The sequence below is a fragment of the Phyllopteryx taeniolatus genome, chromosome 21, assembly GCF_024500385.1.
Source record: "Phyllopteryx taeniolatus isolate TA_2022b chromosome 21, UOR_Ptae_1.2, whole genome shotgun sequence".
Lineage (NCBI taxonomy): Eukaryota > Metazoa > Chordata > Actinopteri > Syngnathiformes > Syngnathidae > Phyllopteryx > Phyllopteryx taeniolatus.
Window position 1 is genome coordinate 12945287 of NC_084522.1, and position 24748 is coordinate 12970034.

The 24748-nt window shown below is 39.3% G+C and overlaps 2 protein-coding genes across 2 annotated transcripts; one reads left to right on the forward strand and one right to left on the reverse strand.

Moving 5' to 3' along the window:
* Nucleotides 1-754: 754 nt before the first annotated feature.
* tmem268 (transmembrane protein 268) lies at nucleotides 755-10932 on the reverse strand. Its single transcript, XM_061759189.1, has 9 exons — nucleotides 10775-10932; nucleotides 7997-8090; nucleotides 7802-7896; nucleotides 7593-7700; nucleotides 4627-4779; nucleotides 4426-4536; nucleotides 2956-3045; nucleotides 2654-2863; nucleotides 755-1139 (listed from the first exon to the last, which is right to left on the reverse strand). The coding sequence occupies exons 2-9, from the start codon at nucleotides 8088-8090 to the stop codon at nucleotides 972-974; spliced, it is 1029 nt and encodes a 342-aa protein (XP_061615173.1). The 5' UTR covers nucleotides 10775-10932; the 3' UTR covers nucleotides 755-971.
* Nucleotides 10933-13229: 2297 nt separating this feature from the next.
* Nucleotides 13230-24704, forward strand: neu1 (neuraminidase 1). Its single transcript, XM_061759186.1, has 7 exons — nucleotides 13230-13478; nucleotides 15392-15581; nucleotides 16916-17178; nucleotides 18532-18714; nucleotides 20606-20825; nucleotides 21140-21376; nucleotides 23943-24704. The coding sequence occupies exons 1-6, from the start codon at nucleotides 13383-13385 to the stop codon at nucleotides 21358-21360; spliced, it is 1173 nt and encodes a 390-aa protein (XP_061615170.1). The 5' UTR covers nucleotides 13230-13382; the 3' UTR covers nucleotides 21361-21376; nucleotides 23943-24704.
* The last annotated feature ends 44 nt before the right edge of the window (nucleotides 24705-24748 follow it).

A 24748-nucleotide genomic window follows, 5' to 3' on the forward strand; every position in this document is an offset into this window, starting at 1 on the left:
ACCCTTCTCTGCTACTTTTCTTCAGAGTGCCAACTTTCTTTTAGGTGGGGCTCACTGCATGGCCGGGAATCTGCGCATGGTTATGCTGTGCAGCAGAACAGGGCTATCGTTTGAGGGGGGAAAAAGGATCGAGACTAATAATGGCTTCTTTCTGGATCGTAGCCTAGTGTGCAAAACAAGACATAGTTGGACAATTTCAATGCGGAAGAACTTGTAAGCCTTGACTTGACTTTTGCGCCGGACCGGAAATACGTCACAAAATCAGACAACACGGATGAATTGTGTGAAGTCAGAATGAATTACCCATCGTTAAGTAGTAGTTAATATTTGTAATGCTCATCTAAAAAATCCACAAAATATATGTATTTAATTACTTCAATTCTATTTAAGTCTTCTTGGTGAGTGCTGGTGTGATGCCTTAGCACCCTCTATTGGGTAGCTACCACTGCTGTATTGTATTAAAGAAACATGAAACATAATAAAAGAGAACGCACAGAAATGAACCTCTTTCATGACGTGTAATTAGTGTAGGTTGGGACACAACTACAACAAGAACTGTAGTGTATGTGTGCCTTTCATCACTGCCAGGCCTCCATGTTAACATGAATATTTGAATTCAACGGCCGTCAGTGGCAGTGAATGATTAAGCGCAATGACATCAAAGTCACCTGCATGTGAACATTTTGGCATGCATTCGGGGCTACTGCAACCCCTTGTAAGTGTTCTCATTTTGTATTGGCAAAAGCACTTCAGCGACTGTGGCTCCATTTTTATTTTTCACTTCCCTCGCGCAGCGGTATATGTGAAGCTCGTTCGTATCGCATATTTTTCATTGCAACGCAAAGCAAAAAAAAGAAAACTTGCTTGGTGAAATTGTGTGGACTGGACACCAGCCAATCGTAGCAGAAGGGATCCAGTATAATTCCAAATTGTCCATTTAGTTCCACTTTTTCCCCATCCAGTCTGTTGTGCTATTCGAGTATCTTGAGTTTGATGAACTGGCAAAGGCAGAATGGCGCGGTGGGGCAGTGGTTCCTCGGAGGTTGTAGGTGATGGTGTGAGGCTCCAGATAGCCTATCAGACACCAGCAGCTTCACGTAGGCGGCGCTGTAGGTCATCAGCAGCTGGTGGGCTCGAGCCTACGGCAAAAGAGCAACGATTGATATTGTCAGAATTGCACATTTCACTATAGAGTGAAACCCCGAATATTGACAGCATTTTTGAGGGAATCTATCCATTATTCACTCTGGCCAAAGCAATCAAAGTATTACTTTTAAAGCACGTTGTGGAATCTTGGTGTCAATGAACTACCATAATTTCTCGTGTATAATGCGCACCTATGTATAATATGTACCCCAAAGTTGACCTCAAAATTCTGGAAAAACCTCCTACCTATGTTTAATGCATTTTTACAATGCATGATTTTGCTTCAAACCATATGATCAACACATGAAGTATTATCTGTATTTTGTTCGTTTTTTCAAAGAATTATTCTGAAGTCAAGCACTTTATTTGAACACTTAATATTTTCTTTTTATTTACTCGCTTTTATTTTGAAATTCACAACCCTACTTTTGTTTAGTAAATGAGAAAACACAGTGGTGCTCATATGTTTCATTACACAGGCAGTATTTGTAAGATGGGTACAATTGTTTATAGAAAACATAGAATGGCCAGGCGAAAACACATTTAATTTTATTTTAATGGGATTCAAATAAAGCTGTCAAGCATTTCAGAAAAGCATTATCATGAAACAAAACATAACCATAACAAAAATTAATAACGGTTGTTGTTCAGTCATCAGTCGTGTTAAAAAAAAAAAATAAAATAAAAAAATAACTATATTTCACAAATTCTGCAAGGGTATGTAAACTTATGAGCACAACTGTACATATATGTAATCATACGTACCCCTGTCATATTGGAATGAAAGTGTAGACTATACCTTTTTCATAACCTCTAGGTGGCGGTGGCATATTGGAATGAAAGTGTACAGCTTTTTCATAACCTCTAGATCGTGGCATACATTTATAAAATGTAGAAGTTTTTTTTCATTTTCCCCTATTCCTATATATAATGCGCACTATTGACTTTTGAACTTTTTTTTTGGGGGGGGGGGCAATGCGCATTATACACAAAGAATTATGGTATGTTGCAGTCGGTTGAGAAGCTTCATTTATACAAAAATAATGTTTTGCCGCCATCTCGTGGCATCTTGGTGCCAAGGACCTATGTTTAAGTGAGTTGAGCAACTTCAAATGGTTATTTTCAGCTACCCTGTGGCAAGTTGGTGCCAAAGAACTATGTTGAAGTGAGTTGAGGAGTTTCATGTAGTGCTTTGCCACCATTTTGTTGGATCTATAGGCAATTACAGTATCGACCTTTTTGTGAGGGACATCTATTACTTGCAGAATTTTGTTATTCATGGCAGGGCTGGGTCCCTATCTCTCATGAGTGCATTTCCAACATCCTGTGGCATCTAGGTGTTAAATAACTACGTTGAACTGATTTGAGGAGTTCCATTTAGACAAAAATAGTGCTTTACCACCATCTTTTGGGACTCACAGGCAATTATAACCCTTTTTGTGGGGAGTGTCAATTACTCGCAGATTTTTGCTTTAGAGAGACTTTGGAGTGTGACTACGTGTCTGACCTGAGCAGGTAGGGATACATCAGGAATGAGACTGTAGTTGGTTGTGACTTTAGATGAAGAAGAAGAGGAAGTGCAGCCTCTGTCTTCCTTTCTCAGTAGAGGCCTCTGCTCCTCTGAAACTTGCTCCACATCCGAGGGAGCTTCTTCGGGGTCCCCGCTCGGGACCTCGGTCACCAGGACCAGATGGGACATCTTCTTCTTAAGATTGCTCTGGTGAGAGTGTGACACTGGGTAAAGTGTTTTCACGACACCTTTAAAGTATGTTGACCCAGTTTGACGGCCAGAGTGCACAGATAACTCACCCAGGTGTCAATGCCCCCTAAACTGTGCTCCTCTAGAGTTTCAGTCAGCGTTCGCAAACAACGAGCCATGTCCCAATACACAAAGTACAGCTATGGAAAAGGAACAAATGTTCTTCATTTCAGATGTGTACTACAATTTTCTAATCTTGTACTTAGTTCTGCTTCTCGCATTTGGTATTTTAGTATCACGTTTACATTTATTAAATTAGTGTATTATTTGGGCAGCATGGTGGTTAAATGGTTAAAAAAAAGAAAGAAAAAAAAAGGAAATACTGAAATGAGTACTACAGTATAGTACTTATTTTGAGCAAAATAACCTGTCTATAGATCTGGAAAACCGGACTTGGCAACATTTCTTAAAACATGTCAAACTAACTAGCCTAAAAAGCACAATGTCTTAAAACTAGTGTACTGATACTATCTTACTGAAACTGAAACACAAGGCCCGGGAGCCACATCCGGCCTACCGAATCATTTTATGTGGCCCGGAAAAACAAATCTTTTGCCTCAGCTTCTATATATTCTTGCTCAATTTTCAAATCGTCATATTTTGCAAGCATTTTTAGCAGTTTACCCAACTCCTTTTTACTGTAACTGGAATAATAGTTGTACAAACTGTTATCCTTGACTTCTGCTTTTAAAACGACTTATCAATCAATTTATTGTGTATATGTAAAACTATAATATATGGAAAACTATGATGAAGCAATGAAACATTTATTTCATGGTTTCACGGTCATAACGGCCCTCTAAGGGAAACCGTAACTACAATGTGGCCCGTGAAAACAATGCGTTTTTTGGTTTGTTTTTTTTAAGATAAACTTACTCATAACCACTAATAAATCAAAATAACAACTTATCATACCTTATTAAGATTTGTAAGGGGAACAAAATGAAAGTAAAGATTTTACACAAAAACCGCCAGGTAAGAAAAGCTATCTTGGTAGACAAGGAACAAGCAGTTTATCCAGTGTAGTCAGACTTTCTATGCTTGTTGTTCTGCATTCCTCCAGTGGAATCTGAAGAATCACAGAATTGGATGTTCAAACTGCGCATTATGTTGCAGTGGCTTAAACCTTTGTTTTTAATCCATGGCAGTACATTTGTCAAGTATAGTTCACTTGTATTTAACATTTAAGAACAATAAATGTGTATTTTATCTATTGGAACCGTTTATTTTCAAACATTTATTCATATACACATTTTATTTAACTAATAGTTCTGCCATACATTTTAACTGAGTCATTATTTAAGTATGTGGGGTTTTTTTTTTTTTACTTCACAAAAGGTTGGAGAACCACTGGTGTAAAATACAACATCCATCTCTCCTCAGTCGGGTCACGGATGAGCAGGAGCCGAGTCCCAGCTGGTCGAAAGGTGAGGTACACTTCAGAGTGGCCGCCAGCCATTCCTAGTAAATTGCAACATATCCTCACAGTTTTAACTCTATTGGTTGATTTAAGGACCAACCTGCATGCTTCCTTTGCAGTTGTACACCCAGTCAGCCACGGCCACCAGCAGCTTGTGTTTGACCATCGTCTCATTCACCTGGATCAGCCGCACATCCAAGTTCATGTCGAGCTGACACAGACATCATGTACACTATATGTGTTATATGTATTTCCAAAGCATAGCATCCGCAGAACACTGAAGGAGATATGTTTATTTTACCCCTTTTTTATTTTGGTTGAGAACGAAGATGATGGCAGTGGTGAGGAAGATAGAGATCAGACTGACACACAGGCACAGGATCCAGTAGTCACTGACGGTCATATAGAGGCGCAGGGTGGAGAAAACGGCACACCACAACACTACGTACAGAAACTGCAGGAAGTAGCGCAAGCACAGAAAATAGATTTGTGTAAATAATCTATTGACACTGAAATGTCATCGCTCCCTTTTTTTCCCCCAGTAAGCGATGCAGAGGTGAACACTGAAAGATACCTTAATGCAGGGCAAAATCCACAGTCCTCATTCAAAGCAATTATGCAAAGAAAACGAAGACACGCTGCTGTGACACGTGTAGAATGTGGTTGGGCATTGTCTTGCTGAAATAAGCAGGGGCGTGCGTCCATGAAAAAGATGTTGCTTGGATGGCAGCATATGTTTCTCCAAAACCTGTATGTACCTTTCAGCATTAATGGTGCCTTCACAGATGTGTAAATTACCCATGCCATTGGCACTAAAACAGCCCCATACCATCACAGATGCTGGCTTTTGAATATTGCCTCCATAACAGTCCAGATGGTTCTTTTCCTCTTTGGTCCGGAGGACACGACGTCCACGATTTCCAAAAACAATTTGAAATGTGGACTTGTCAGACCACAGAACATTTTTCCACTTTGCATCAGTCCATCTTAGATGACTGATGAAAAGCTGAATGACTGAGCAATTCAGGGAAGCTCCTTTTATACCCAATCATGGCACCCACCTGTTCCCAATTAACCTGGTCACCTGTGGGATGCTCCAAACAGGTGTTTGATGAGCATTCCTCAACTTTCTCAGTCTTTATTTCCACCTGTGCCAGCTTTTTTGGAACGTGTTGCAGCCATAAAATTCAAAGTTCATGATTATTTGCGAAAAACAATCAAGTTTATCAGTTTGAACATTCAATATCTTGTCTTTGTAGTGTATTCAATTAAATATAGGTTGAACAGGATTTGCAAATCATTGTATTCTGTTTTTATTTATGTTTATCACAACATCCCAACGGCGGCACGGCGGACAACTGGTTAGCGCGTCTGCCTTACAGTTCTGAGGACCGGGGTTCAATCCCCAGCCCCGACTGTGTGGAGTTTGCATGTGCTCCCAGTACATTTGTGGGTTTTCTCCGGGCACTCCGGTTTCCTCCCACATCCCAAAAACATGCATGGTAGGTTAATTGAAGACTCTAAATTGCACGTAGGTGTGAATGTGAGTGCGGATGGCTGTTTGTTTGTATGTGCCTTGCGATTGGCTGGCAACCAGTTGAGGGTGTACCCCGCTTCCTGCCCTCCTGATGGCTGGGACAGGCTCCAGCACTCCCCCGACCCTTGTGAGGAGAAGCGGCTCAGAAATTGGATGACTGGATGGATGGACAAGATCCCAACTTCATTGGAATTGGGGTTGTAGAATGAAACTTTTAGCTATGAATATGTCTGTTTAAAATAACATTTTAAAGCCAGTGCAGTACATTTTTATAATACAGTTCAGTTGTATTTAATTTTCAAGTACAGCACAATACATTAGCATTTAATCTTTCACATTCACTATTCATCTGCCTTATACTGAATGTGTGGTGTCCATTTTGACTGAAGTATAAGTTACCAAATATGGTTCCTTGCCCTCAAAAGGGCTGCTAAAGTTTGTTGCTGAGGCAAATTGGTGTGCCCAAAAAACATTTTGGCTTTCTGTGTCTACTAAGAACCTAATGTTGCCTGAGGCGCAATAGTTGACACATAAGTGACGATGGAGGAGGAGGGAAAACTAATTAGTATGCTTCCTAAACATTCAAAGTGTTCCATGACTGGACAGTTTCCACAATGATTAAATTATCACAATTTCAGAGGTGGCAAAAGTATGAACACGCTGTACATGAGTAAAAGAACATATACTTGTGATCCAACTCCTTTTAAGTACAAGTTAAAAACAAAAAGTACAGACTTTTTTTTGAAATTTACTTAAAAAGCCAAAATGTTTATTTATTTATTGGCCTGTCAATTATATGCAATAGCCTACCCATTTTGCTAACTTGGCACAACAGGAAAAAGAACTTCTCTGCACAGAAAATAGTTTTATTAACTTGCGTAGTACTCGTACTGAGAAGGAAAAAAAATCACTGGACACGCAATCAAAACGTGTTCCCATAGCTTTGCTAAATGACTAACAAAAAAACGAACTAATGAAAAACTAAATTTGATTTAAAAAAAAAAAAAAAAAAAAAAAAAAACAGCTAAATTACCTAATGAAAACAACTGGGAAAAAACACCTTACTTGGAGGTCTATTTTTTTTCAGATAAGAACTTGAGACTTCTGAAATAAGGCCATATACTGTAATATCTTGCTTCTCTGAATGTGTTGGGTCATCGTTGCTAATACTCCCTGGTTCATGTTCAGTCATGTTGCTGTTGTTCCTATTCCTTCCGCTTAATACTGTAAGTCCCAAAGATCTCAATCAATCAAGATGTCAAACTCCTTTGACTTAACCTCTCATTTTTAAAAAAAAATATGACAGCTGGGATAGGCTCAAGCACGCCCGCGACCCTAGTGAGGAGAAGCGGCTCAGAAAATGGATGGATGGATTTTTTATGTCATGTTGTCATTCACTGTGGTTTAAAATAGAAGCCTATTGACAAAGTAGGAAGTAGAAAGTATCGGTTGTACTGATATCACATCTGCTTTCATATGTTGGGCGTAAAAATTAAAGGTTGTCAGAAAAAAAAAAAAGACATATACCTAATCATCTGCTGAAGTACAGTAACAATGTACCGGTATTTGCACTTCTTTATATTCCACCACTCCACATTTCACACAATTCCAAATGAGAGGAATAACCCATCAAAGTCTGAAGAGTGAAGAAGTTACAAGGTACCAATGTACCAGTCACACTGTTGAATGATGTGTGTGCCATTGCATGCATGAAAGTGGACCATCTTTACCGGCGCCATTATGAAATGGAAGAGGGACGAGTTGAAAGTCATGTATCTTCTGACTGAAGGAACTTCCAGGGCTGATTTCAGTGGAGCCTCAATGTCTGTGATTGGAATCTAACATGATTAGAAAGGGGGGAAAAAACAATATTTATACACTCCACTTGTTCACCGAATAAGATGTAATAGTGGAGAGTGATCAAGTGTATGCGTGGGACCTGGAAGCCGTTCCTCTCCAATGCGGCGCTGCACAGTGAGAGATCAAAGCTCGGGTTTATTAGCGAAAAGCTTGGAATTGCCAGAACACACTGACCTAAGGGCAGGAGAGAGATGCTGTGTGTGTTAACATACTGTATGTAAAAGGGATCAACAAAATGAGTCCATTAGGCAAAATGCAAAGATTTAAACGTTACCATTTGCCAATTTGGGTTTGTTGTTGGTCTGTGATTGAACTTCCTCCACATCACTCTCCTCCATCATGTGATCATCATAATTCTTGTCCGCCATCTGCTCAAAGGAGAACAAAGTCATACAAAAAATGTCAAGCCTGGGTGGATTTACAACGAATACAAGCTGTATAAAAAAAAAATCCACCTCAACAAACTTATTACAATTTTTACATTTACCACTATGGGCTCCATTTTTGTTACTGTCCTAAACCTAGCTATGCGCATGGCGCATCTGCGAGGAGGCGCATTAGACCTGGTGTTGGTAATTTCGGGGACTGGCGTATATCATCATATTTAAAAGTGGGACGTCTGCGCTGCTGTGGGTGTGTTCACAGCAGTGGTGGTTCTAGACCAATTGTAGTGAGGGGGCAGCCTGGGGGCATGAGTTTTGTCAGAGGGGGCATGCTTTCTCCACAGAGCTGCAGGCCAATCAGGGTGTGATTTTGAAATTGGATGCTTATTTATTGTTAAAAAAAAATAATAATAAAAAATTACAAAATTACAAACGCAACGCTGGTTTTTGCTTCCATTTTTCATAAGCTGAATTGAAAGATCTAAGGCTTTCTCTTCTTGGAAACATGGGTAGGACTAAATGGAACAGTCCTTAAATGGTTCAGGTACTACCTGGAGGAAAGGAGTTATTTTGTAACCATTGGAAGTGTTCAAACTCATCGAATGGCTATGACCTATGGGGTCCCTCAAGGGTCAGTTCTTGGACCCCTCCTGTTCAGCCTGTATATACTACCCTTGGGTCAAATTCTTCAGAACTTCAATTTTGACAAGATTCTGACCTGACTTTCAACAGTCATATCAAATCAATTACTAAAACTGCCTTCTACCATCTGAAGAACATAACCAGAGTGAAGGTTTGCATGTGTCAAGCAGACCAGGTGAAGCTCATCCATGCTTTTATCTCAAGTAGACTTGACTATTGTAATGGTCTTCTGACTGGACTCCCTAAAAAGAGCATTAAACAGCTGCTGCTCATTCAGAATGCTGTGGCTCGGGTTCTGACCAGAACAAAGAGGCCAGAGCGTATTATTCCAATTATAAAGTCTTTACACTGGCTTCCAGTCAGCTTTAGAATAGGTTTTAAAGTTCTGCTACTGGTCTATAAATCACTAAACTCTTTAGGTCCTGAATACATGAATGAAATGCTAATGGAATATAAACCCAGTAGGGGTTTATATCGGTTTATACGACAGCGTAGTCCAGTTCCTGCCGATATGCGGCAACTTCGCACAGCCATTGAAGAGGAGTGGACTAACATTCCACTGGCCACAGTCAACAACCTGATCAAATATATGTGAAGGACATTTGTTGCACCGTGTGAGACAAATGGTGGTCACACCAGATACTGACCCCATCGATACAATGCAGCTTCACATTTTAGTGGCCCAAGGCACACCTGTGCAATAATTATGTTGTCTACTCAACATCTGGATATGCCACACCTGTGAGGTGGATGCCTGGATGGATTCTTTTGGCAAAGAAGTGGTGCTCACTCGCGTAGATTACACAGATTTGTGAACAATATCTGACAGAAATAGGCCTTTTGTGTCCATAGAAAGTCTTACATCTGTGAGTTTAGCTTATTAAAAAAAACAAGAGCAAAAACAAAAGTGTTGCATTTAGATTTTTGTTGAGTATATTTATACTGAATATCTGGAAAATGAATGAAATGTTGTTAAAAACTTGCAGCCATGTAAACATAGCTCTCGACAAGATCTATTGGCTGACTGTGACTTCAGCCACACATCATTTTACAACCTCACTGCAGCCAATTGAATTGCGTGCAGACAAGACTTCCCATCAGCACATGACTACTGAAAGCCCTTAAGCATGAGACACTGAAGTAGCATTTTATTCGTTAGCATGAGACTAGATCCAGAGGAGGAAGTTGAAACATTATGCAACATTTAGCAATACTCAGGTCCGATAGAAAAGACATGAGAAAAACAATAGACAATAGAAAAAAATGAAATAGCAGGAAATCAACTGTTAAAAAAGAGTGGTTATCACTCAGCCTGCTAGCAAAGTAGAACTAAGATCCTATCGGGTTTTTTTTTATGAGGCTTCACATGAATATTAAACAATAAAGAATACAAATATTCTTTTAAAATGAAATTGAAATTGAAATTGAGTAAGATACGACACAGCACATTAACACGCCACTTCCCCTATGGTCCTCTCAACAGCTTAACGTCTGTAAAAGGAAAAACCAAATCAAAAACCAAATTACCAAAAGAGACAAAATGGATCAAAACAAATCTCATGTCTTGCTTGTCTGTGTCACCTGTCCTGTCTCCTTGTCACATTTGAACACTGGTGTCATGTCACAGTTTGCCATTGCCACTGGAAGTTCACACTCCTCCTCATTGCTCTTTATGTTTCATATTGAATGTGTTTGCCTTCATCCCCATTGACATTTACACTAGTACAGCAAGCTACACAGACACTAACGCACAGGAGAAAACAATGTCATGGTGTCCACAATTGCACAAGTGCACCTTCAGTGTTTCAACACAAAGAGGAACGAAAACACACTCAAAACAACGTCATTTTTATTAGCTGTGACTGCATTTCTTCTTCTAAATCTTCTCATCAGTTTCTATTGACAATGAAAATGGCATGCGTGCCGACAATTTTATATTGTTAAATGCATCCTGGGAGTGAAGCTCAGGAGCTGCTTTCAAAGGAGATCATGTTTAGAGAAATCAATCATAATAAAACACTACCGACCTGCTCTTCTGATCAAAGTCCCTCATGCCAGCGAAATTGGGATGATGTTTTTAAATATTCCATTTCATCTGTTATTCCCAGATAAAACTGCCATGTCTCGAGAGCAGGTCAGTCAGGATGAGGCGTACCGCATATGTGACTTTCACACTTGGATGCGGCTCTCAGCTTCTCTCTCTCTCTCGCTCTCTCTTGCTCGCTCTCTTAGCGTGTGACTCAGCTCAGCAAGGCCTCATGACTATTGGAATGCTGTTCACGGTTCAACGCAGTTGTCTATGGCACTAGTTTGGAGCAGTTTACTTTGAAGGAGACATAATGTGCATTTTTTTTCTTTTTTTTTTCACAATTTAAAACAGTTCCCAGGTGTCTTAAGAAAATGTGTGTGACATGTTTTCTTCTCAAAATACCTGAAACATCAACAATTTTCAAAGGTGACGAACAAGAGCCTGCTTTGAATGACCTCGGTGATAAGAAAAGGAGCAGCAGACCATCTTCAGCTGTTAATCCTGGTAATAGTGCAAGGCTATTGTTCTTCAGCTTTGATCCTGGACACCCACTTTTGCAAATTTTGGAAAATGTTTAGTATTCAATCACCGCTCTTTGTTTCTAAGGTACATCCAAAATGACATCATTTCCAAAATGGCTGAAAGGAAGAGGACTCTTTTAAATCAACTCTAAAACAAGTATTTTCACTATAAACTGCATTATTGAAAGGGAAAAAAAAGGAAAAAAAGATAATTACTTTTTGGCAGCCCCTCATATTTGTCTTTATTACAAACACAACAAAAGAAGTGGTGTTTTTGGAGGGGCTGGAACAGATTAATGGCATTTCAGTTCATTTCAGAGGAAAATCTATTTGACATATGAGTAAATTGCGTTACGACCTTGGTCATGGAACAAATTAAATTTGTATGTCAGGGCAGGCTCGCTCCTGTGGTCTCATTGGCTGTTCACTGTGTGTATGAGGCGTATGGACACAAATACACCCAATACCCTGAAAATGCTTATTGGTGCTTATTCAAGAATATTTTGGGTTTGGGCAAAAAAAAAAAAGGTTTCGTTCAAACTCAAATTTCCTACATACTTTCATAATCAGAGGCTACAATATTATTTTTTTCCTTCGCTTATGTGTACTGTCCTGCATATTGTTATCAAAGAGGAAACGTTGGCACTTCTGTTTGGTTTAACTTTTGTTTAGCTATCTGCCCTTTTGCCTTTATTTGTACAGTAACGTGAAAACTTTCCCCAGGCACTTTGAGGTCTTGAAGTAGTTGAACAATAACAGAGTTTTTAAGATTTTTCCTTTACCCCCACAATGGATACACACCTTCAGCTAAAAGATTTTTTTTTTCACCAAAAAATAAATCATGGACTATTTAGAATTGAGAGTCTTTTGTGCAGAGTACCTCCATTTTCAGGGGCTCAAAAGTATTTGGACAAGACTCATAGGCCCTAAATTGGCCATTCTCTTGTTACTTAAAGATAAATGAAACTTCACTTATTTGAATCCAAAGGATTTTCATCCAGGCGTTCAAATTTCTGCTTATATTTAAAATACAATATAAAGTTCAAGTTCAAAGTCTATATTTAATGCATACCATAAAAACTGAGCGTCATTGGGCACATACTTCTTTTATTTATTTTAAGAATACACCTGGCATCTCTTTCTTTTTTCCATGCTAACATTGTGTATGCAGTGGCACATTCAATGATTGCATTTATATTTTAGATGTGCACGTTCACTTGCTTTCTTTGAAACACATTTAATTATATTTCAGTTCTGTTGGCACTTTCCTCCTTTGTGTTATTATTGATATTACTTATTTTACCCTGTAATAGCTGATTATGATACTTTATTCCAGATATGCGTGTTATATATCATGTTTGCTATTTATGTCTTGCTCGCCTGCTATCATTTTATTTTTGGGTTACATTTCCATCTATTATTTTTCAATATTTGCTCAAGAGTCATTTCAACCACAAATACCTGTAGCATAGTGTATAATGATTAGTAGTGGAGTAATGTTTCGGGCCTAATAATTCTACGTAGTGTGAGTATAAGTGGGGTCTTTGTTGTTTTACGTCAAATACTGCCATCGTGTGGTAGAAATATTGAGCATCAATGGGTGTCCTATTGATGCAGTCCCACAGGTTTTCCAAACTTTGTTTATCCAAATTTCCATTGGGTGGGACTCAGGGCACACCATCGAACAAAAATGTATAAAAATAATATATGTATAGTACATCCAAGTTAAACTTAACTGAACTTAAATTAAATGTATATATAATGTATATTAAATGTAATGTTTAAAAGAAAACAGATATATTACATTCCGATAATTACATGATAAATCTTTATATATATATATATTTATATATATATATTATATAATTATTATATATTTTTTAAGAACAACTGTCTATTTCCGGTTTTGGGCTCACGCTATGTTCATGTGACCACCCATCTTGGTCACATGAGCCATGAGCCAATAGGTTCTGCTGATTCAGAGTCGCAATGTGGACCAGCTGAGTGCTGCTTTTTCCTTTGTTTATCGACACTTTGAAGCAATTCTCGTCAGATACATGTCTTTTTCTCCCTAAATCTGAAGCTATGGCTCTTGTATGGGGATCGAACGTTAAAACAGGAAGTGTGCTGGCGACTGCACTTTCGCTGCTGCTTCCCGCTGTCATCGTCTGCTCTGTCACGGTAAAACACATCAACCTTAACTTGTCCTAAATACATTCTGAAAGCAATATTCTGGTTCATTTAATTAACGCATTAGTTATGTTAACCTTTCTTTTTTTATCTTTATTTTTATTTTATTTTATTTAAGGAACTAGTTTACGTAGTGGCGTAAGAAACGGGGCACAAGAAAGGACGCTCAGTGACTGTCTTTTTGTTTTGATTGATTTATAGTCATGGTTTAGAAGTGTTTTTCATGTGAATATAGCATCTAGATGGCCCATATTTCACTAACAAATAAGTTCCCTTGATGTATTTTTTTTTTTCCTCAAGAACACAAAATTGGCAGCCATTACCAATAATATCATTTAGTTTTGGAGCAATTGGTAAACAACTAATTGCCCTGGGAACGCCCCACATCGCCATAATCGATCCTCCGTTATGTCTTGGGGTGACATCGGAGACAGAACGAGAGACCAAATTTGCTCCATAGCCGGTGTGGCCAAAGAATGTACTATATTATTATATTCTATTATTATATATATATATATATAATAATTATTATTATATTATTGTATTACTACACAAAAGTGGCAGTATTTATTCATGTATTATAAATTATCACTGCTGGGCAGAAAATACGCACCTCCAAAATGACAATTTTTGAGGAAAATACTTTTGAAAAAAATAAAAAGCCATCTTGCTTGAGTTTATAAACACCGCTTTGTTCAAGTTGATATTATGCCTTATGTTGCTACAACATATCATTGCACACTCACATCAACAAGACGGCGTCCTCAAAATTATGATGGATTGCTAATTTATTACATTGTCATTGATTAAAATGGTAGAATACCAGGCGCCAGCCATCCCTCGTTAGAAGCTTCGCTCACGCCAAGCTACCACACTCATGGTGTCATTGATTAAAATGGTACAAACACTGCGCCGTGCTGGCTGGTGTTCGCCGTGTTGACAGCCGTGCCCATTCAAATCCGCTGCGGGTACATGTCGCCACCAATACAACTAGCCTTTAACTTATCAAAAGCAAATGCCTGCGGTACATCTTCTTCCCAAACTCTTTTTCAAAGGTAAGCGATGCAATAAATATATATATATGTATATAGCCATAAATTGATCTGCACACACTTACCTCTACCTTCTGCAACGAAGCATTAAAATAATTGCGTTTAACAAAACAAGCCTACTCAATTGTATCATCTAACTGCACTGCGTTCACAAAAAACATCCAGACTTCTAATATAGGCAACAATCTACGCCGCACGGCTTCTGCAGAACTAGAAATTAGGTGTTTTACAACACTTTATGCATGTTCAAGTGCATCTATAGATTTGTTCTCAAGCTATTTGCACCACTTTAAATTGGGTAATATTGTATAAAATTAACAACAGACGAAGTGAGGACAGACCAGTACTCTCAATTTGTGAAGCAACCAAGAACACGTACTTGAATAAAGAAATGTTCTCGTCTTCTGTCGCTGAAGTCAGCAGGCTCATGAAGGTTTCGACCTTAATGTGAGCAGGCCAAATTCTGGCTGAAAATCAAACATGTCATCAGAAAATGAGCCTAAAATTACCACTGAGTGTATTTTGGGTGTAATTCTTTTTCTACAGACATCATTTTTAAGTCCAGAACTATAGAATAAGAACCAATGTCCACAGCATTATAGCGGTCCTGTAACTAGTGTGTTAGCTCGTGAGTAATAGAATATGCCAAATAAGAGAATAAGTGGATGTCCCGGGACACATTTGTTGTGTGATTTTAACATACTTGGCCAATAAAGATGATTCTGATTCTGGGGTTATTGGCTAACCAAATTCACGTTTACCACATGACTATATACTGTACATTATGTGTAATCTTTTCCGAATTAGCCTGTCCCTGCTTAATTTCTCAGATTTTGTGCTATCTTGGTCCAGATCAAACCTCTGTTGTTTGAGGAGCAGCTACTGTGGGTGAGCGGGGTGGCGGGGGAGGTGGACACCTACAGGATCCCTCTGACCACCTTCACCCCCATGGGAAGTCTGCTGGTTTTTGCCGAGGGCAGGAAATCCTCATCAAGCGACGTGGGAGCGAAGTTCATTGCGATGCGGCGATCCACTGACAAAGGTAAGAACGTCACCCCCTTAACTTTTATCAAATTTAAGACGGGAGTTGGATAACCTATCCTCAGCTAGGATAGGTTCCAGCTCACCTGGGAGTGGGACCCTAATGAAAATGGATGGATGGATGCCTAGAAACAAGTTCATGCAGTGTCGTGAGGAGTGCAGTGACCTCTAAATTAGCGATACCAAGCAACTTTTACACAAACGCATGTCACAGCATACAAAGGCAGCCTCTTCAGTTCCAGAGTCAGTAGTTCATTTGCATCTGAAAGAAAAGGGATATTCCTTTGAGACATTAAATATGTCCAAATCTTGTACAGAGAGGACTGATGGTTTGAGAGCGGAGTAAAGGAAGCCATCTATGTCAAACTACAAAGAGGATGAAAACAAAGGAGGAAGTTTGCGTCGTCACCTGTTGTCGGTTACAACAATATCCTGCCATCTCTCCCACCAAGATTGTGTCACCCTCTTGGGAAAGTGACCATGAAAGAGACATTTGCTATTCCTTGCAGTTCAACTATCGTTCAAGTTACTGTAAAAAGGGGTTTGGTAACGAAAAAAATGCTTGCAATATCTCAACATTATTTGCTACGTGTGACAATTTGAAATTTTGGTACAAATTGTAGCAAGAATCGTGGAAGTTGACACACATGATTTGCTTTCACTGGCCCCATAAAATGAAGAGGTGGGCCGGATCTGGCCCCTAGGACTTGAGTTTGACACCTGTGTCCTAAAACATGTACAATTATACCTTCACTTATGAGTTGAATTAGTTCTGTGATCAAGCTCAAATAAAATTTCCCATTAAAATGAATTCAAATATTGATAATTCATTTCGGAACTGCAAAAAAAACTACCACAATTGCTTCATTATGCTCGTTATTTTAAGAAAGAAAAATGGCACCGTATTGTTGAAAACTATAATAAACAATACAAGAGACTAAACAAATGAAGTGGTTGTATTTATTAAGTGTAATTACTGTATGTTATCGTATTTGTGTGTTGGACGTGTGCCTTCAAGGGGTGTGGCCTAGTGAGTGAGGTCAGGAGATGAAGTCGGTTAGTCTGTGTGTGGCCGTGAGTGTTTCATTCAATCGGGAGTCCCCATGGATTACATGCAGTATTGGCCGGTGTATATTTTCTGTCTTCTCTTCTCACATTCTTCTTCTATATTGGAGTAACTGTTGCCAAAAAAAAAAAAAAAAAAGCCAAAGAAAAAACAACACACATACACAGAGTTAATCGTTTTATGACTGCTGAACTGAACTTCCGGGCTTTAGAGGATACCTTTAATTGTTCTCTGAGATAATCCCGCCCTCCCTTCCTTCATCCCACTAGGATCCACGTGGTCCCCGACCAGCTTCATTGTCGATGATGGATTTGACCAGGACGGCCTGAATCTGGGCTCGGTGGTGGTAGACCAGAAAGTGGGCTCGGTTATTCTGATCTACACTTCCTGCTTCCACCTATACAACTGCAAGCCCGCTAGTACGCTGATGGTAGAAAGCAAGGATGACGGCCTGAGCTGGAGTTCACCCAGAAACCTCTCAGTCCAGATAGGGGTCAAAAATTTTGCTCCTGGACCAGGGTCTGGCATCCAGGTAAGAGAACATAAGGATGCGAAGATGTGAGGTCATGAATGAATGAGGTTGTAAAGAGAGCTCAACTCTTCCACTCACCACCGAGTGGAATCTCATCTGTTGACATCGTAATTATTGTGCCTATTCCAATTGAGTTTACATTTGTCGCCCTTATTTTATTGTAAACTATGTTTTATCAGCAAAACTGTCAGATGATTTTTTTACAGTCCTGCATGATATAACTTACTACGATAATGTTGTTATATTGGTTTATTGTATCCAATTTAGGCTGCACAATGATTGGTCAGCGCTGTTGCCTCACACAAGGAAGGTTGTGGGTTTAAATTTCGTATGGATTTAAACTTTTATTTAAAGTCTACTGTACTTGTAATCTGGACTCTGGAAAAATCTATTCTGTATTTACAACGTTTTTTGATTCTTTGTTAGGTATTAGTCAAATATGTATATTTTTGTGGTTGTAAAAAAAATACAATGAAATCTCAATCCATCCATTTTCTATTCCGCTTGTCCTCTTTAAGGTTGCAGGTAAGCTGGAGCCTATCCCAGCTGACTTTGGGCAACAGGCAGGGTACACCCTGGACTGGCCGTCAGCCAATTGGAGGGCACAATCTTATAGACAAACGAGCGATGCCATTTTATATACGGACAACATATGTGCCTATGTCTATTTTTTTATTGAACCAATGGACAGTACATCACATAATGTTAATATATTTTAATGCTCAAATGCATATATAAGATCCACTCTACAACAACAAAGGATTTGAAGCGAAGGAAAAACTTTTTTCCAGTGTAAAGGGCTTTTGTAGCCATGTTTTTGGAGGACACAAATTTTAGTAACTCCTCATGCACTTTAAACAAACTGTCTCGGGTTCTTGTGAAAAGAAAAATGATTTGAGATCAGTATTGTAGTGGCAACTTAGGTTGACATTTTTCATGGCTGATAGCATCTCTAAGTAAACTAGGCACATGTTTTTTAATCTGCTTCCTATTTTACCCTTTTTTTTTCTTTTTTTTTTTACCAAATTTGCTGTTTTCGCCATGGCGTACCCTCTCTTCTTCTCTGATAGCGAAGACCTGGTGGAAGTGCTAGTAGGCTACGTCTGCCATCTAGTGGTGAAGAATGTTTAGAACTTAAAACTGATCAGGTGCAATAGAAGAAACGTTCCAAAGTTCAAATTTACACTCCGAATATGCGTGCATCCGGGGGGCCGCCATTGCCCATCCCCTAGTCTGGAATGTCGAGAACTCGGTCCACTACCAAATATATTAACATGGTTTTTTTTTTGTCTTGTTTTTTTTTTTTTATGTCTTCACTGTTGCTTATTTTCCTGCTTCTATCACCCACAACAGAAGCGCTATGAGCCAAACCAGGGAAGGTTGGTGGTGTGCGGTCATGGAACGTTGGAAGGGGATGGTGTTTTCTGCATCCTGAGTGATGACCATGGACATACATGGTTCAATGGTGCGGCGCTGAAAAGCATCCCTTACAATCAGAAGAAGAGGCCACTGGACTTTAATCCTGATGAGTGTCAGGTATCCCGATAATCCATTTTCTATACTACTAAAAGAATTACCACCTCAAGAAATACTTAGTCTGAAATACCACCATAATGACCAACATTAATATACTGTAGCGTATTAGGTAGTATTCACGAAAAACGTGACCAAGGTTTTATTTCTTAATTTTATTTATTATTTTAAGCCACTGTAATATTATGCACAGTTTGAACATTAACACTGCACGTAAATATAGGAAGATAAAAACTAGTACTTAATGATAAAATTAAAATGATTTGCACATATAAGTTAAAAACTTGAAATTAAACTTGTAAAGTAAACCTCCCTTTGGAAATTAAATAAAAAAAAATTATAATTACCTATATTAATAGTTGAAACTGTAAATATTCCACAATCTATGATGCTAAAAACACTTACCGTATTTTCCGGACTATAAGTCGCTCCGGAGTATAAATCGCATTTTTGGGGGGAAATTTATTACAGAAGTAGCAGGTACAGATACACAGGCCTAGAGCGCCCTCTTGCGGTTGTCAGTGTGAAAATAAAGTGAAATTATACAATAATGTGTTAATAATTTCACACACAAGTCACTCCGGAGTATAAATCGCACCCCTGGCCAAACTATGAAACAAACTGTGACTTATAGTCCGAAAAATACGGTAAATATCTTTTCAAACTCATCTTGCATTACCCTTGAAAATAAATCGCTTGCCTATAAAAATACCAATTGTCAAGCAATAACGAGACCACCATCATTTGTTAGCATACGCTATTTAATAGCCACTCAGCAGAGCAAGAACATACACACACGGCAAACACTCTCAGTAACCTCTTCTGCTAACAACCCAGGCTAAACTTAGCTCTTCCCTTACTTACAAAGATCTTAGAACAGTCAGGGTGAATTTGTGAATAGCAAATAAGCTGAGGGTTTACTGTATAAGGCGCTATTTCTAATAATGTAATTGTTTTTATTTTTGTGGACATAACAACAATAAAGACTATTAGTCCATTTGTGAGGTTTCAATCACTTTAGGGTGCTTCTTCCAACAGCTCTTTCGCATTCAGTAAACTGGTTGAGAACTTGGAATGTCGACTGACTGGTAAATTGAGGACCAAGCTGAAAGGCTCGACAGTCGCCTTCCACACCCCAGTTCACCTTCCTGACCCGCTTGTTGTATTGTTCACCATCGTGTTTGTTGTGGCTCGTCCATGATTAGTAGTAGTTGGATAACAAAAGCCCCGGAACAAAGTTCGGATCTTGAGTGTTGTGTCAGCAGAACAATGCAGCACCTTGTGTTTTTAGTTGTACACTCCAATACATGTTCCTGTAGGGGTACAAGAGCTTCTTAGCTATTTTCTTGACTTGTACATTTTTAAAAACATTAACCGTTTGGCCCCGGAATGGGTACATACATTTTTCTTGAAGTCTAATGACTAACTAATGTTACATTAGTTTACACTGCATCTTAAAAGAAAGACCATTTAATGTACACTCTCCTCCAAAGTATTGTAACAGTGAACATTTATAGGTTTGCTGGAGACTAATATCATTTGGGTTTCAGATTTTTGAAGACTACATTTATGCTGGTTAGAGGTGTATCCAACGTGAAAATGAGAGAGCTGTCGATGAGTGAACAATTGTGAACAGTCCACAAAAGTACTGGAACCGTGAGGCCATTTCCTTTTGACTGAACATTTGGGTTTTATGTCAAAAGATGGACATGAAATAAGGGTTCTCGTCTCATGTCTCATCTTTTTAATCTGAAAATGACTTCTGGTTTACCCCTTTTCTTAACAGTGTAAAGTACATTTTGAGTTAAGTGTTTCTCTTCATCGCTACAGTGGAATAACATCCACTACTGTTAAACAAATAGCTTAACTAGCTTTTAAATCTGCGTTTCTACAGCCATTTGAAATGACCGACGGCAGCATTGTCATCAATGTGCGAAACCAGAACAACTACCACTGCAGGTGTCGCGTGGTGGTGAGAAGCTGGGATGGGGGGATGTCCCTTCCCCTAGATGACCTGTACTTCGACTACGAGCTTGTGGATCCCGTGGTAGCAGCCGGGGCCTTTCAGAAAGAGGGGGTGCTCTTCTTCACCAACCCATCCAACGCACAACAGAGTAAGCCGCTATATATTTTTACCTGAGAAATTGCATAATTTCGGCCGTTTGTTTACACCAATGGTGCATTTTAGAGCATGAAATTCAAAACAAAATATTTTGGTCTCAAAGTGGAAGTTTTACAAATCCTTCAGAATGGTTTAAAGTGATGCATTTGCTCAAGTTTACTAAGAATCTGAATAGCCAATTTTGCACATCTGTGTGAATGGAGATCATTATAACAATATTTCCATTGCATTTTTCCAAGAGAAAACATTTCTTCACACATTTTCATGTGTATTTGTGGTCATGGCTAACTGAACTTTTCCCTGCAGGAATTAACCTTACCTTACGTTGGTCAGTGACTAATGGTAACTCCTGGGAGAAAGAGGCTCTGCAGATTTGGCCGGGCCCAAGTGGTTACTCCTGCATTACGTCACTGGATAGTGGATCTGCGGACGACCGGAGACACATCTTTGTCATCTATGAGAAGGGCCAAAAAGACTACCACGAGACCATTTCGTTTGCCAAGATCCACCTGTATGGAGACCGATAAAGCACATGAGTCAGAGGTGAGATTAGACTTTCACAGACTGTAGCAAAGTGAAGTGGTTTGCACGTCTACCTCACAATTCTGAGGTTCCGAGGTCAACTCTTACTCTCACGATCCTTACTGTGTGGAGTTTGTATGTTCTCCTGGTGCTTTGAGTAGGTTTTCTCCAGAGAACTTTTAAATGCTCTAAACCAGAAATAATTTTGAGACATACAGTATTCCATGATATTACCTTTAAGACTGACATTTTCACCTTTACTTGTTAAAATTACTACCTTACTGTCTTGACATATGATTATGAATGTTTCACTAGAAATGAGCATTTTTACCAATTTACCAGTCCTTTCTGGTAACCGCAGCTTTTTTCCTCATAATAGTCCAACTTCATTCCAACTGTATGACTTTTTTAAGTTGTTGCACCTTAACGTTGCATTCGGATCAATGGACGATGGAGAATGAGAGTATATTTAGCCAAGCATGGCAGATTTAATGAGGAGCTGTGCTCACATCAGTCTAGAACTACTGACACAGGAGAGAAGCAAACATAAAAGGCATAAAGACACAGGTATTCATCATTTAGCACCTCACTGTGGCACAAGCAGGTGTGGAACGTCAGGTGACCATACCCGGAAAAAGGGATAGCTGACTTCCTGTGTAATACTAACGACAATTACTACAGTTTGAATATATGATTGTTTGAGGCTGAACTTGCATAGATGTATATATTTTTTTTATACAAATAGGATATAGGATATTTATACAAATAGGATATGATATATCAAAAACACTGAAAATTGTAATCTTTGATGGCTCTGTGGTGACATCTTCCATCCATCCATTTTCTTTACCCCGCTTATCCTCTCTAGGGTCGCGGGCGTGCTGGAGCCTATCCCAGCTATCTTCGGGTGAGAGGCGGGGTACACCCTGAACTGGTCGCCAGTCAATCGCAGGGCACATATAAACAAACAACCATTCTCACTCACATTCACACCCACGGGCAATTTAGTCTTCAATCAACCTACCATGCATGTTTTTGGAAAGTGGGAGGAAACCGGAGTACCCAGAGAAAACCCGCGCAGGCACGGGGAGAACACACAAACTCCACACAGCCGGGGCCTGGGATTTGAACCCCGGTCCTCAGAACTGTGAGGCAGACGTGCTAACCAGTCGTCCACCGTGCCACTGGTGACGTCTTGTGTTGAAAAAAAACTAAAAAAAGACAGACGTTTACAGTCCCTACATTGTCACGGCCACCTTCACCATTAACCCAAATCGGGAGGAAATGCTTATACCCATCCATCCATCCATCGCCGCTTATCCGACGTTGGGTCGCGAAGGCAGCAGCTGAAGTGGGGAAGCTCAGACTTCCCTCTCCCCAACCACTTCGTCCAACTCTTCCAGGGAGATCACGAGGCGTTCTCAGGCCAGCCGGGAGACATCGTCTCTCCAACGTGTCCTGGGTCATCCCGGGCCTCCTACTGGTGGGACGTGCCCAAAACACCTCACTAGGAAGGTGTCCGGGGGGCATCCTAACTAGATGCCTGAGCCACCTCATCTGGCTCCTATCTACGCGGAGGAGCAGCGCCTCGACTCAGGGCCCCTCCCAGATGATCGAGCTTCTCACCGTATCTCTAAGGGACAGCCTCATTTCGGCCGCTTCGCGATCTTGTTCTTTCGGTCACGACCCACAGCCCGTGACCATAGGTGAGGGTAGGTCGTCCGCAATGGGAGCACTCTCCAGCACCCCCTCCAAGGACTCCAAAGAGTACACCCTGAACTGGTCGTCAGCCGCTCGCAGGGCACATATAAACAAACAACCATTCGCACTCACAATTTAGAGTCTTCAGTTATCCTACCATGCATGTTTTTGGGAAGTGGGAGGAAACCCGGAGAAAACCCACGCAGGCACGGGGAGAACATGCAAACTCCACACACCGGATTTGAACTCGGGTCCTCAGAACTGTGAGGCAGACGTGCTAACCAGTCTTACATCATGCCACCGTGGGTATTCTTCAATGTGATCATTTGTGTTGTTTGGGAGGACAGGTGTACAGTATTTACCGTACATCACCAATCGGTATATTTGGAGTATGTCAAGCTTGTATTGAGTAGGGTATAGCCAATCTTTTTATTAACGCTGCACTCACAATGGCAGATATCCGATACGTGTTAAATTTTTAGCCACATTCGGAAGAGGCCTTATTTTAATCTGAAGATTTTCCAGTTTATGTTGCCATGAAAAATCTGAATTGATACAGATAGCTAATTTATTAATCCCATAAGGGAAATTTCCATTGTCACAGCACCAATATTCATGCATAGACGTTTATTAATAATGTAAAAACAACCAACAAGGTACAAGCAAAATGCAAGTGCATCATAGAGAAGGTATATTATAAATCAAAATGTAATCCAAAAATATCAATAAAAATTTGTTTACTACCTTAAGAGTACAAAAAAAACATCAGAATTCAGTAACTGAATCATGCTGTTTAAATCCATACTAAAAGAGGCTAGGCAAAAGTATCTGAATCTGACTTTATTTTATTTATATTATTTTAATTATTTACTTTTTATTTTTTCAGGTTTTGACCACTGGAGGAAAAACGGAAACACTTTCTCAGGAAGGAACAAAAGTGACTTTGTTTTTACTTAAGAATGTAAAAAAAAAAAAAAAAAAAGGGAAATGTGAACCTTTGCACCATAATCGTCACTAATTGTTTTTCGTTATCTTGCATCCATCTTTAATTGAACATGGACTGTCTTTATTGAGACGGAACAATTTTTTGATGAAAATAGATTTTAAGAACTCTTGTCTACTTTAGTTTTTATCTTACAGTATGTATGTACAGTGTGCTGTACTTGTTTTGTCTTTGCCTATATGTGTCTACAAATGTCATACATTCAATTTGATTGAAATAATCTATTTAGAAAATGTAAAATAATGATGCCCTTTGATTAATGTACTGTACTTTGGAATCGTCTCTTGAGTTTCGATGGTTTGCTCAAAACCATGGCTATACTATAATTTCAGAAGTGTCTACGCGTGGGTGAATGTGAGGGCCGCCACTCCTACTTATGATGAAGTCAGTGTATTTTTACATCACCTTGGCTCTTTTCGGATTTGCGCCAGTACATATGGACTCCATGCCAACACTTATCTTTTCAATAATTAATAACAACAATAAATTGCTGTTACCAAAACATGTATATTTTTTTTCCTGACTTTGTGTTGTATTTTTCCCAGTTTGTTATTTTAAGAAATACTTAAAAGCATCTATGGCTTCATGTAGTGGAAAGTTTTGAGTGTCAGTGTTTTGATTACATGCATAAAGAGAAAACATTTAGTTATGTCGTGTGTTTATTCTGGTTTATGCCATGGAAGCATACT

Bases quoted from the DNA above. Each gene is read 5' to 3' on its own strand.
- neu1 (XM_061759186.1), top strand. From the start codon at position 13,383: ATGGCTCTTGTATGGGGATCGAACGTTAAAACAGGAAGTGTGCTGGCG. The intron at 17,179-18,531 runs GTAAGAGAACAT...CACCCACAACAG, and splicing joins GACCAGGGTCTGGCATCCAG to AAGCGCTATGAGCCAAACCA. The intron at 20,826-21,139 runs GTAAGCCGCTAT...TTTTCCCTGCAG, and splicing joins CCCATCCAACGCACAACAGA to GAATTAACCTTACCTTACGT.
- tmem268 (XM_061759189.1), bottom strand. From the start codon at position 8,090: ATGGCGGACAAGAATTATGATGATCACATGATGGAGGAGAGTGATGTG. The intron at 4,780-7,592 runs GTAAAGATGGTC...TACTTCCTGCAG, and splicing joins TCCATTTCATAATGGCGCCG to TTTCTGTACGTAGTGTTGTG. The intron at 4,537-4,626 runs GTAAAATAAACA...TGTCTGTGTCAG, and splicing joins TCAACCAAAATAAAAAAGGG to CTCGACATGAACTTGGATGT.